We start from the raw sequence: 13,895 nt of genomic DNA on the forward strand, positions 1-13,895 counted from the left end.
ATGGAACAAAAATGGGAAAGACAGTGTAAAAGAATCTTGTACTCATCTGTTGCTAAAAGATATTTGAATTGTTAGTGATTAACATAAAAATATTAAAACATCAGTTTAGCTCAGTTTATAAAATGATTAAACAAATGCATAAATCACAGAACGAACAAAAAATGAATAAAAATTGGGGAAAAAATCAGAACAGGAGGATAACTGTAAAGGTGAGGAGAATAATAGGAAGTCAGGAATTGTATTTGTACAGTGTTACACCATGGTTTCTCAGATACAGGTGTGAATAAGATATATATTTTGTGAGAACCAAACCTATGTTTCTGCTGCTTTCAGTAGAAAATATGCTATTTTGATTTCACTTTGACACAAAATGTCTACTGTATGAATAATGTCATGGTAAGTCTTATTGTTTACTTCAGAGGATCTGACATTAAATTCTGCTCATGATTGTAAAATAACAACAAATTTTACGCAAACGTTTTACTGAACCATGTAATTTATTTCAATTCCACAGAAACAGCACTGGCATTCTAAAACACATCTGCTTAAATGGATCAGCTTACCTGGTCTAGTATCATGATAAAACTATGCCAGATGTTTCAATAAATTCATTATCTTACGGTATAATAATGTAAAATGGTATATTTCTCACTAATTAAATATATCTCCTTCAAATAAAAAAAATGCTGTGTTGTTTGATGACAAGAAAATGTTCTTCACACAAATGTTTGCTATTTAGGGAACTGAACAATATGCTCCAACAGGTTCCATGATTGACATATAATAACATCTCCACAAAAATCCGATTACATGAAATGACAACAGCAAAATCTTTTAAAAATGCTGAACTTGCAATGCAATAAATTTGTTGTGACAGATGAAACTGAGTAGTTCATTGATTTAATCCCTACTGTCAACATACATGATACTTTCACTTTGTACTGTGACATAATTTACAAGTAATATTAACATTATGATAATCCCTGGATGGTAAAATAATGAATATGATGTTCTTCACATGTACTATGACATGCAATGTAACTAATTTTGAAAGACCAATGATGAATGTCTTGAAAATGGTAACAAAGCCAAAATTGCAATAATCTGTCTAGCACAAAATAAAATAATAATCAAATGGTGAAATCATTGTAATTCATACAATAAATACATGTGACTGTGCAAGGGCAGATGTTGGAGAGTACAACGGATAATTTTGTGCAGCTGTTCAGAATGTGTGCCAGGAACAATGTAAGAAATCATCTAACTATTATCTTCCATGTGTAATTGTTACAGTTCCTGCATTCAATCTTACTCACATTTTAAATGCATTTGTTTTCTTGCCTCTATCCACAAGGTCCTTTTAACCATTTAGCCAGTGGAAATTTAAGGTAATAAATAGCGTTAAATCTTGGGAAAAATTTGACTGCAAGTTATGCAATAAACGCTTTACCATGTGTAAGAAAAGATGTGTAAAAAGATATTAAAATCACTAAGGTTGACAAACATAAAAAGTAGAAGTCTGCATAAAACAGTTAAAGAACAGAGTTTATGCAGTCATACAGTGTGAAACTAAATATAGTTTTCTTTAAGGGTCACAGGTAAAGAACAGCATGATCAGAAACCTTTTTTGTTTTTTTTTTTTTTTTTTTTTTGTTGAGCATCTTACAACACACCAGCAGTAACTATATTTCTTGAAAAACCTACCAAAACGCCAATAAATAATTAAATTTAACTATATGATTCCAAGGCTTGTAATGGTTAACCCAATGACTGTAGTGATAAAAGAAGAGACATTACTTAAAAGCACAACCATATAAGCATGAATAAGCATGCATTACTTGAGTACCAACCATAAAGAAATATGTGTGGTTGCTATACTACAATGAGTGGACAGCTAAATCACCAACCAATATTCCATGTCCACTGTTACATCACAAGGTATGCTAGATGTTGTAATAGCACTTTGAATTACTGCTGCATCATGCAAATTTTCTGTCAAGTGAGATAAAATGTAGTTATTGCTGACATGCTGGGCATCAGCCCAAAGGGGGTGCATAATTATGAAAGGGAACACAAGTGGCCATCTGTGAGACTGACACGTCAAATGTTAGAGCCAACCTGTGCCAAAAGCCGTATTCTGAAGCACAGGTAGAAGTTGTCTGCAGTAGTTTTACTGTCAGGTATTGGAAAAATGATGGTGTCCCACACTATCACAGTTATGAATATTCTGTTACCAAAAAACAGCTATGCTAATTTGACGTAAAGCCAAATGGATAACATTACTAAAATGAAACATTATAGTCAACATAAATGTGACTGGAATAGTATGTTTAAAAACCCTCTACAATGAGCTTAGCTCTCATTTTAACATATACAAATATTGTGTTAATTTCAATGCATTGAGTTCATATAGCGTCGTCAATAATTACTGTGTTTGTCCCACAGGAGAATTAGCATTGTAAACTTTATTTTTTTATGATAAACAAATAAAGAGAAGATTTGAATCAAGGCATGAGAAGTATACATAGCAACTTTCAGTAATTTCAGAACAACAGGAAAGAAACTAAACATGTTTAGAAAATATACATAATATAAGAAACCATATGAAAGATATCATTACTATCATAAATATGGTAGTTACTAATAAACTGCATACATCTCCCACTCTGCAGTGCATTGTTTCTAAAGCAGTGTTTTATGGTTAGGCATAAATTGCTTTTTTGTGATTCCTGTTAGGTCTATGACTGTTCAACACTCACTCCTCATCTGGAATCACAATGGTCACAAAGTTTTTTTTCTTGATTTAGCCTACCTCTATATTCAGTCTGTTAGGCAAGACCTAGTCTCCATTATATATCTTATCAGACTAGTGCACCTACAACTGTACTAAAACTGTCCATTGTTTTTTTGTTTGGGGATGCATCGGCTATTCTCACTGAACCTTTTCACACTGTTCAATTATTTCCTTTAATGAAGATATTTTCAATTTCATGGATTTTTTCATTGTTCACCAATTATGTGGGAAAGTATTTGTTCGCAAATGTGATACTCCAATTGAGATGTGAAGAACAGTTTGAACTGCCATTGTTTTATGTGCACAAATTAGAAGAAAATATGTTTATCCACACAGTTTTGAAAATAGAAGCAAATTCAACGAATCCAACATCATGCTTGTAAATATTGAATTCCTTTAAAAAAAATAGAGCCCAGGACATAAACTCAATCCATTTTTTATAAAACTCGGTGTATAATTACTTGTATGTTAAAACAAATAACAAAAACATATGTTAGCTCTCAAAAAAAATATATATATAGACACACACACGTCCCACTGCAACAATGACTTTAGGAAAGATATTCTCTTTCTTGTCTGGGATAATTCTGTTTTCTTGTTTACCTTCTATAACCAGGAATCAAGTATCAGATTTCATTATCCCACATGGCATTCATGAGTTCATGTTTTCATGTTCCATCAAAGAAAAATTTACATGGTGATTCTATGTACTGGAAACTATCTTACTACAATTACAGAACCACATCAAATGTAGTGCATCTTGTTCTTGTCTCTGTCAAGTGATGCTACTTTGAAAACAAGCCTTTCTTTGCATTCCATCTATTGCAACAAGCATTATAAGTCTCATTCTCTCAAAATATGATCCTAACATCAGGTCAAATTCACAACAAAAGTAAAAATTAGTTACATGAATTTCACACATATGGTGCAAAAAAGTTCATGTCAACACAGGCAGTTCACACCAAATAACAGTTACTCACCTCTGCTCCAACAAGTAAACATGCATCATCATGAATTAGTTTTGGTTAGTGAGCGAGTTTCCTCATTTCTGAATTGGTGTTATTGCACTTCTGGGCTACCATTCATCTCACAAAATTTGAGAGCAATATCATCTAATGTCCTGGAATCAGTATAATTTCCTTTTCATGATGTGACACTCTCCCACACAGTTTTGAATTTTGTCTCATATGAGATATACAATATTACTTTAGCACCACTGAGTTGTCACAAGGAATATGCATCATCATCAGAATTCAGTTCTCTATGGGCAAGTGCAAACATTCATTCCTGTTAACACAGTGATGTTTTTGGTATGTGAATACAATGAAAAGCAACCTACCCAACACCACCTCTGTTTTATTCTCTTTGTTGAAGAGACATCATAGTCTTATTCATATATTCTCTTTTCATTCCAGAGATCGCTGAGTTTCATACTATTCTTATGTAATACTTCTCCTTGTAACAGTACATATAACATTTCCTATAGGAATGGTCTTTGCACTTTTAATACAATTTTCAGTAAGTATCCTTCAGTGTCTCTCCATTTGGACTTTCTGCAGATTGTGATAATTACTTATATGTCCTAAAAAATGCAGATGTGTCTGATTTCTCTGGCATGAAAAGAATTTTAAATGTTTTTATTATTTCCTAGTCATTACCTATTGAGCTCAACATATTCATTTTCATTATGACATTCATAGATACACCTGTTCACACTTTTCAAATTTATAAAACCATGCAAGACATATAGCTAAAGGAACAGAGAATATTTATCCACAGTACTAGCTCACCTGGTGCATTGGATCATAGCCCATTCCTCCATCTGCATAAGGTGGCTGTAACAAGAGTGATTATAGTTAGCAAGTTTACTTTAAGTATGCTATTACATTAACAAAATTACACCTAAGGTGTTTCTGCAATACAGACACAAACCAAAATAAACATTACATAATACAGACTAAGTTACAAAGAAGCGACTGACAGGTAAGGTACGTGAAAATTACATCAGGAAAAAAATCCTTTGGTAACAAGTATTAAATCCCAAAAATTCATCTAAAATAATAAACTATTCTTCTGTCTCACTCCAACAGATATGTTCCTAAGTAAATTTTAGTTTCTCGCTGACACCACTTAAAAGTTACAAACAACAGATAGTGTGTATTTTGTCAACTGATTTCAACTGACAGTTAAATGGTAACTTTGTATGATCATGTATTTGACACAGAATCGTGGAGTTTAGCTTTGATTTTTACATAAAGAATGAGACTACCCCTGCAAGAATTGCCACTAGAGGCAGGTCATATGTGCTAAATTAGAGGATCAGAATGGTCTAGTGAAATAATTGAAGGTGAAAATAAAATGGTCTTTATTGAGCTGTTGATGGTGATTTGTCCATATGTATCATTCTGTAGATACCAAATAGTGTAACTTACAGAAAAACAGCAGTTTTTACCTCTAAGAAGCTGCACAAAATCACAAACTGAATATGAAATCTCTCAGTAGCAGGATAGGTTGGAAGTACAAAGACAGTAAAATTTTTGTATATCCACAAGCAATTATTGTTATTCAGACAATTGCCAACTTCCATAACTACAATGCCCATACTCAGTGAACAAAAAGAACAAACAGTCACAGGCATGTGAGCCATACTTGTACAAAACTTTACAACAGACTGCCAGACACCATCAGGAAGGTAGAAGATGTAAACAAATTTAAAGCAGAGTTTAGAAAATTTCTATTCAAACAATGTTTTTACTCAGTAAATGACTATTTAGGCCAATAAATTATTTCTGATAATGTTTATATTAAGACAATAATTAAAATATTGTATTTTGCCCCTAAACATTTTATTATATTTGTATATCTAATGGACAGCTATTGGGTGTTATAAAATCTGTACTTAATTATTCTAGTGTATATAAGGACTTGCTGTCTAGAGAAGACAAAAATAAAGCCCAATAGAAAACAGACTAAGCAACTATAATGCCATAAGTGTACATGTATATAAAGTTGCACACACACACACACACACACACACACACACACACACACAGTTTTAGGTCAAATCACTACGCCCTAATAATTTGTATTTTTGGTAATGATTTTCAATCACTTTTATTATTTATGTTTCGTCAGAGTGAATGCTTCAAAAAATATTAACCTACAAAAAGAGGGGGTCTCCTATTTGCATAAGACTGCAAACTAAGCTTTTCATTAGAAAATTTGTTGTAGAAGGGAAAATTAATTCTAGATTATTTTTAAATGCTAACAATTGGATACCTGAAGGAACATACACACTATTTCAAAAAGTAATTTTATCATAGTTCTGTACTATCGTCAAGCATAAAAATTCTCTCGTGTCTATGCAAAATAATTGAGAAGCATTTTTTCAAAAGTCGATAAATGCTCAATTTTTCAAAATTGAAATTTTTCTAGTTATAAATCAGACTTGTTGCCATGCATGCCCTCCTGAAATGGTTGGGACAAAATCCAATATTTGCTGTTGCTATAGGGTGTTGAAAACTACAGCTTTGGCATAACCCAATATTTGCTCTCACCTAGTTAAAGTGATGAACACAAACCGTGCTTTGCTTCTGAAGAACTGAAGGAAGAATAACAATATAGGATGTCACTGTCAATGATAATGTGGGAGCATTTCCTGGGGAAAAAAGGAATAAACTGTAGGCAAACACTTGCCATCAGAACCAACAGTAGAGTGAGCTCCCTCCCGCCGTTGGATAAGCAGTAGCCAGCAGCAATTCGCACTCTGAGCTCAATTATTTGTTTCATAGTTTAATTCTTAATTTCTTTGCAAGTTGTTGGGTACTTGCATAGTTTAATTCATAAATTTTGGGCATATTGTAGTATTTGAGATTAGTAGCATCACGTTTTAGTACCTGAATAGTGTAAATTTGCGTAGTCATCAGTCATCTGTTTGTTTTGAATGGCTTGTGCGATAAAAGAAAGAAAAGAAAGGAAAAAAAATTGTTAGGGATGGATAGGGACTGCACCTGTTGTGTACCGATTCAGGGGGAATTGGCCACCATCCGTAATCAGCTGGAAGCTGTGTTGGCTGTGGTTGGCAGGCTCCAGGCTCCAGGCTGTTGCCCTGGGCTGCGGTGACATTAGGACACCCAAGGCAAGCACTTTGGTGCCTCTGGAACCTGTAGCATCGCCTGGGATCTCTGATGCCACTGCACCTTCAGATTTGGACATCCCTGCCGGTCGACACTTGCCTGATGGTGATTAGCAAACCGTGGCGGGGTCGCAAATCCCTGGGTGGAAGGCCAAAGTTGGTGCTGGCCACAAGGCTGTACCATTACACCTCTGTAACAGGTTTGAGGTGCTGCCCACTGCTGAAAGTACTTCTGAGCCAGCAAGGGCGGCCTCACCTGTTGTGGCCGGTCTTCCTGGGAGGTCCAGACAAGCGCAGAGGGTGGAATTACTTGTCATTGGGAGCTCCAATGTTAGGCAGGCGACGGAGTCCCTTAGGGATATGGCAGCTAAGGATGGGAAGAAAGCCAATGTGCACTCCATTTGCATACTGGAGGGAGTCATCCAAGATGTGGAAAGGGTCCTTCCGGATGCCATGAAGGGTACAGGGTGCAGCCAACTGCAGGTGGTGGCACATGTCAGCACTAATGATGTGTGTCGCTATGGATCGGAAGAGATTCTCTCTGATTTCTGGCGGCTATCTGAGTTCGTGAAGACTGCCAGTCTTGCTAGTGAGATGAAGGCAGAGCTCACCATCTGCAGCATTGTCGACAGGATCGATTGCGGACATTTGGTACAGAGCCGAGTGGAGGGTCTGAATCAGAGGCTCAGACGGTTCTGCAACCATTTAGGCCTCGACTTGCACCATAGGGTGGTGGGGTTTCGGGTTCCGCTAAATACATCATGTGTCCACTACACACAGGACGTGGCTACATGGGTAGCAGGGGCTGTGTGGTGTGGACTGGGCGGTTTTTTTATGTTAGACAGTCTTGGGAAAGATCAAAAAGGGCTCCAGTCCCAAAGGGTACAGGGCAAACAAACGACAAGAATCGACCAAGCAACAGTCAGTATTGTAGTTGTAAATTGTCATAGCTGTGTTGGAAAAATACCAGAGCTTCAAGAACTCATAGAAAGCACTGAAGCTGAAATCGTTTTAGGAACAGAAAGCCAGCTAAAGCTGGAGATAAATTCTGCCAAAATTTTTACAGAAGTGTAAACCGTGGTCAGAAAGGATAGATTAAATAAAGCAGGTGGTGGTGTGTGTGTCCCCGTTGGTAGTAGTTTATCTTGTAGAAGTTGAAATAGATAGTTCCTGTGAATTACTATGGGTAGAGGTTATACTCAACAGCTGTACCAAAATAATAATTGGCTCCTTCTACCAACACCTGACTTAGATGATATAATAGCTGAACGCTTCAAAGAAAACTTGAATCTCATTATAAATAAGTACCCAACTCATACAGTTATAATTGGTGGAGACTTCAATCTAACATCGATTTGTTGGTGAAAATACATGTTCAAAGCCAGTGGTAGACAGAAAACATCTTCCGAAATTGTACTTAATGCTTTCTCTGAGAATTACTTTGAACAATTAGTTCATGAGCCCACACAAATTGTAAATGGTTGTGAAAACACACTTTACCCCTTAGCCACAAATAATTCTAATCTAATAGAGAGCATAAAGATGGGTACAGGGATCAGTGAACACAAGGTCATTGTAGCGAGGCTCAAAACCATATCAACCAAAACCACTAAAAATAAATGCAAAATATATCTATTTAAAACAGCAGATAAAAATTCACTTGATGCTTTCCCAAGAGAGAGTCTCCATTCCATCCAAGCTAATTATGTAAGTGCAGACCAGATATGGCTCAAATTCAAAGATACAGTATCGACAGCAATAGATAGATTCATACCGCATAAGTTAATAAGAGAAGGGACTGATCCACCATAGTACACAAAACACATCAGAACACTGTCACAGAAGCAAAAAAAAAAGCATGCCAAATTCAGAACAACGCAAAATCCCCAAGACTGGATAAATTTCACAGAAGCTCGAAATTTAGTGCAGACGTCAATGTGAGATGCTTTTAATAGTTTCCACAATGAAATATTGTCTCAAAATATGGTAGAAAACCCAAAGACATTCTGTTCTTATGTAAAGTACACCAGTGGCAAAAAACATTCAATACATTCACTGCGCAATAGCAATGGAAATGGAAATGTTACCAATGACGGTGCCACTAAAGTGGAGTTACTAAATACAGTTTTCCATAATTCCTTCCCGAAAGAAGATGAAGTAAATATTCCAGAATTCAAAACAAGAACAGGAGTTAGCATGAGTGACATGAAAGTAGATATCTTAGGTGTTGCGAAACAACTCAAATCACTTGAGAAAGGCAAGTCTTCCAGTCCAGATGGTATGTATACCAATCAGGTTCCTTTCACAGTATTCAGACACAATAACACCTTTCTTAGCAATCATATACAGCTGCTCACTTGATGAAAGGTCTGTTCCTGAAGACTGGAAAGTAGCACAGGTCATACCAATATTCAAGAAAGGAAATAGGAGTAACCCATTGAATTGCAGACCCATATGACCGACCTCACTGAATTACAGACCCATATCATTGACCTCAATTTGAAGTAGGATTTTGGAGCATATACTGTACTCTAACATTATGAATCACCTTGAAGAAAATGACTTATTGATACATAACCAACATGGATTCAGAAAATATCATTCTTGTGCAACACAGCTAGCTCTTTATTTCCATGAAGGAATGAGTGCCGTCGACAAGGGATCTCAGATCAATTCCATATTCCTAGATTCCAGAATGCTTTTGATACCATTCCTCATCAGCGACTATTAATCAAATTGTGTGCATATGGAGTATCGTCTCAGTTGTGTGACTGGATTCATGATTTCTTCTCAGAGAGGTCACAGTTCGTAGTGAGAGACGGTTAATCATCAAGTAGAACAGAAGTGATATCTGGCGTTCCGCATGGTAGTGTCATAGGCCCTCTGCTGTTCCTGATTTACATAAATGATCTAGGTGATAATCTGAGCACCCCCCTTAGATTGTTTGAAGACAATGCTGTAATTTACTGTCTAGTAAAATCATCAGATGATCAATTCCTATTACAAAATGATCTAGAGAGAATTTCTATATGGTGTGAAAAGTGGCAATTAGCACTAAACAAATAAAAGTGCGAGGTCATCCACATGGGTACTAAAAGAAATATGATAAATTTTGGGTATACGATAAAGTGCACAAATCTAAGGGCTGTCAATTTGACTAAATATCTAGGAGTTACTATTACGAGCAACTTAAACTGGAAAGACCACATAGATAATGTTGTGGGGAAGGCAAAACAAAGACTGTGCTTTGTTGGTAGAACACTTAGAAGATGATACAAACCCACTAAAGAGACAGCGTACATTACACTTGTCCGTCATCTGCTGGAATATTGCTGCACGGTATGCGATCCTTACTAGGTGTGACTGATGGAGGACATCAAAAAAGTACAAAGAAGGGCAGCTCGTTTCGTGTTATCGCACAATAGGGGTGAGAGTGTCACTGATATGATACGCGAGTTGGGGTTGCAGTCACTGAAACAAAGGCGGTTTTCTTTGCGGCAAGATCTATTTATGAAATTTCAGTCACCAACTTTCCCTTCTGAATGTGTAAATATTTTGTTGACACCCACCTACGAATGGAGAAATGATCATTATAATAAAGTAAGAGAAATCAGAGCTCAAACGGAAAGATTTAGGTGCTCCTTTCTCCCACGTGCCATTCGAGAGTGGAATGGTAGAGTAGTATGAAAATGGTCTGATGAACCCTCTGCCAGGCACTCAAGAGTGAATTGCAGAGTCACGATGTAGATGTAGATTTACACAAAAACATTAACTCATGATTATTACTCAGTCCAAGCCAGCTTTGTCACAGAGAAGTTAGCAATAAAAGAGTAAGCTGATAAACAATGAAATGGAGATCAATACAAGTGATTCACAAAATGGTATATATGTAACTGAATGCTCAAGTGACAGGAAGTCCAGGTTGAGACAAATGATCCAAGAAGTCCACATGGGCTAACAAACAAACCAGTGAACCCAAAAGCCTTAGGAAGAAAAGAATGCAGAGCAGCTGATCTCACTTATGATATCATCACAACTTTTCATCATCATGTAAGTACTTTAAAGAAAACAGATTAGGATCAGTTATTACTAAAATACATATTAATCATGTCACCAAACCACAGGGACATCAAGAAAAAATCAAAAAGGAAAAAGGAAGAATACTAGTTCGAAAAGTATAACATAAGGAAATCAAATGGCCAGACAGTAGTACATGCATGTGCCACAACACTTCAAGCAACAACAGGGGTACCCATAAACAGACTATTAGATTTGGTCAATAAATTTCATGTAAGAGGGAAGTCACTGACACAAAACCAAGCAAGAGACCACAATACCACTAAAGGTAAAAAAGTTATACAAGCTATGAAGAATGACATCAAGACATATAGGTGTAGAAAGAGCCATTATTCAAGGAAAAGGTCCAAAAGAGGATATTTAATATCAAAGCTGAACACAGTCAATATGTGAAAACATTTTTTTTTAAATAAACTGAATCATCAGGTCTTCCTACTTGCTCGTTATTAAAATACAAACATATCTTCTATCACTAATTTAATGTGTCATTTAAAAACTCACCATACAGATACTTGCTCAACATCCAAGATTGGTCTAATGAAATTAAAAAAGGAATGTCATCTAGAGAAAAAGACTCAGTAACAAACCACATGTTGCACAAACTTAAAGCAAAAATGTTCTGTGCAATAGTGAAGGAGGAAAATCCAAATGTTAAAGTATATTTCTATATACAACAGAATCAACTAATACCAAAGATCATCTTAGGTTAGGTATTCTATTCGAGACTCAGTTGGTTAAACTATTTGTGTATTATGATTAATTTCCCCCCCCCCCCCCATGAACCATAGACCTTGCTGTTGGTGGGGAGGCTTGCGTGCCTCAGTGATACAGATAGTCGTACCGTAGGTGCAACCACAACGGAGGGGTATCTGTTGAGAGGCCAGACAAACGTGTGGTTCCTGAAGAGGGGCAGCAGCCTTTTCAGTAGTTACAGGGGCAACAGTCTGGATGATTGACTGATCTGGCCTTGTAACAATAACCAAATCGGCCTTGCTGTGCTGGTACTGCGAACGGCTGAAAGCAAGGGGAAACTACGGTCGTAATTTTTCCCGAAGGCATGCAGCTTTACTGTATGATTAAATGATGATGGTGTCCTCTTGGGTAAAATATTCCGGAGGTAAAATAGTCCCCCATTCAGATCTCCGAGCAGGGACTACTCAAGAGGATGTCATTATCAGGAGAAAGAAAACTGGCGCTCTACGGATCGGAGCGTGGAATGTCAGATCCCTTAATCGGGCAGGTAGGTTAGAAAATTTAAAAAGGGAAATGGATAGGTTAAAGTTAGATATAGTGGGAATTAGTGAAGTTCGGTGGCAGGAGGAACAAGACTTTTGGTCAGGTGACTACAGGGTTATAAACACAAAGTCAAATAGGGGTAATGCAGGAGTAGCTTTAATAATGAATAGGAAAATAGGAATGCAGGTAAGCTACTACAAACAGCATAGTGAACGCATTATTGTGGCCAAGATAGATACGAAGCCCACACCTACTACAGTAGTACAAGTTTATATGCCAACCAGCTCTGCAGATGACGAAGAAATTGAAGAAATGTATGATGAAATAAAAAAAATTATTCAGATAGTGAAGGGAGACGAAAATTTAATAGTCATGGGTGACTGGAATTCGAGTGTAGGAAAAAGGAGAGAAGGAAACGTAGTAGGTGAATATGGATTGGGGGTAAGAAATGAAAGAGGAAGCCGCCTGGTAGAATTTTGCACAGAGCACAACTTAATCATAGCTAACACTTGGTTCAAGAATCATGATAGAAGGTTGTATACATGGAAGAACCCTGGAGATACTAAAAGGTATCAGATAGATTATATAATGGTAAGACAGAGATTTAGGAACCAGGTTTTAAATTGTAAGACATTTCCAGGGGCAGATGTGGACTCTGACCACAATCTATTGGTTATGACCTGTAGATTAAAACTGAAGAAACTGCAAAAAGGTGGAAATTTAAGGAGATGGGACCTGGATAAACTGAAAGAACCAGAGGTTGTACAGAGTTTCAGGGAGAGCATAAGGGAACAATTGACAGGAATGGGGGAAAGAAATACAGTAGAAGAAGAATGTGTACCTCTGAGGGATGAAGTAGTGAGGCAGCAGAGGATCAAGTAGGTAAAAAGACGAGGGCTAGTAGAAATTCTTGGGTAACAGAAGAAATATTAAATTTAATTGATGAAAGGAGAAAATATAAAAATGCAGTAAATGAAGCAGGCAAAAAGGAATACAAACGTCTCAAAAATGAGATAGACAGGAAGTCCAAAATGGCTAAGCAGGGATGGCTAGAGGACAAATGTAAGGATGTAGAGGCTTATCTCACTAGGAGTAAGATAGATACTGCCTACAGGAAAATTAAAGAGACCTTTGGAGATAAGAGAACCACTTGTATGAACATCAAGAGCTCAAATGGAAACCCAGTTCTAAGCAAAGAAGGGAAAGCAGAAAGGTGGAAGGAGTATATAGAGGGTCTATACAAGGGCGATGTACTTGAGGACAATATTATGGAAATGGAAGAGGATGTAGATGAAGATGAAATGGGAGATACGATACTGCGTGAAGAGTTTGACAGAGCACTGAAAGACCTGAGTCGAAACAAGGCCCCCGGAGTAGACAACATTCCATTGGAACTACTGACGGCCTTGGGAGAGCCAGTCCTGACAAAACTCTACCATCTGGTGAGCAAGATGTATGAAACAGGCGAAATACCCTCAGACTTCAAGAAGAATATAATAATTCCAATCCCAAAGAAAGCAGGTGTTGACAGATGTGAAAATTACCGAACAGTCAGTTTAATAAGCCACAGCTGCAAAATACTAACACCAATTCTTTGCAGATGAATGGAAAAACTAGTAGAAGCCAACCTCGGGGAAGATCAGTTTGGATTCC

The 13,895-nt window shown here is 36.9% G+C and overlaps 1 protein-coding gene across 6 annotated transcripts in view; it reads right to left on the minus strand.

Annotated features, from left to right (window-relative positions):
• The window catches only part of LOC126183749 (homeobox protein extradenticle), a 352,888-nt gene that overhangs the window by 43,297 nt on the left and 295,696 nt on the right, over positions 1-13,895 (minus strand). For all 6 annotated transcript variants that reach the window (XM_049925967.1, XM_049925966.1, XM_049925970.1 and 3 more), the window contains exon 8: positions 4,585-4,629. In XM_049925967.1, the coding sequence (XP_049781924.1) occupies positions 4,585-4,629 (45 nt within the window). The remainder of the gene's footprint in view (positions 1-4,584; positions 4,630-13,895) is intronic.

This window comes from Schistocerca cancellata, chromosome 4 (assembly GCF_023864275.1).
Source record: "Schistocerca cancellata isolate TAMUIC-IGC-003103 chromosome 4, iqSchCanc2.1, whole genome shotgun sequence".
NCBI lineage: Eukaryota > Metazoa > Arthropoda > Insecta > Orthoptera > Acrididae > Schistocerca > Schistocerca cancellata.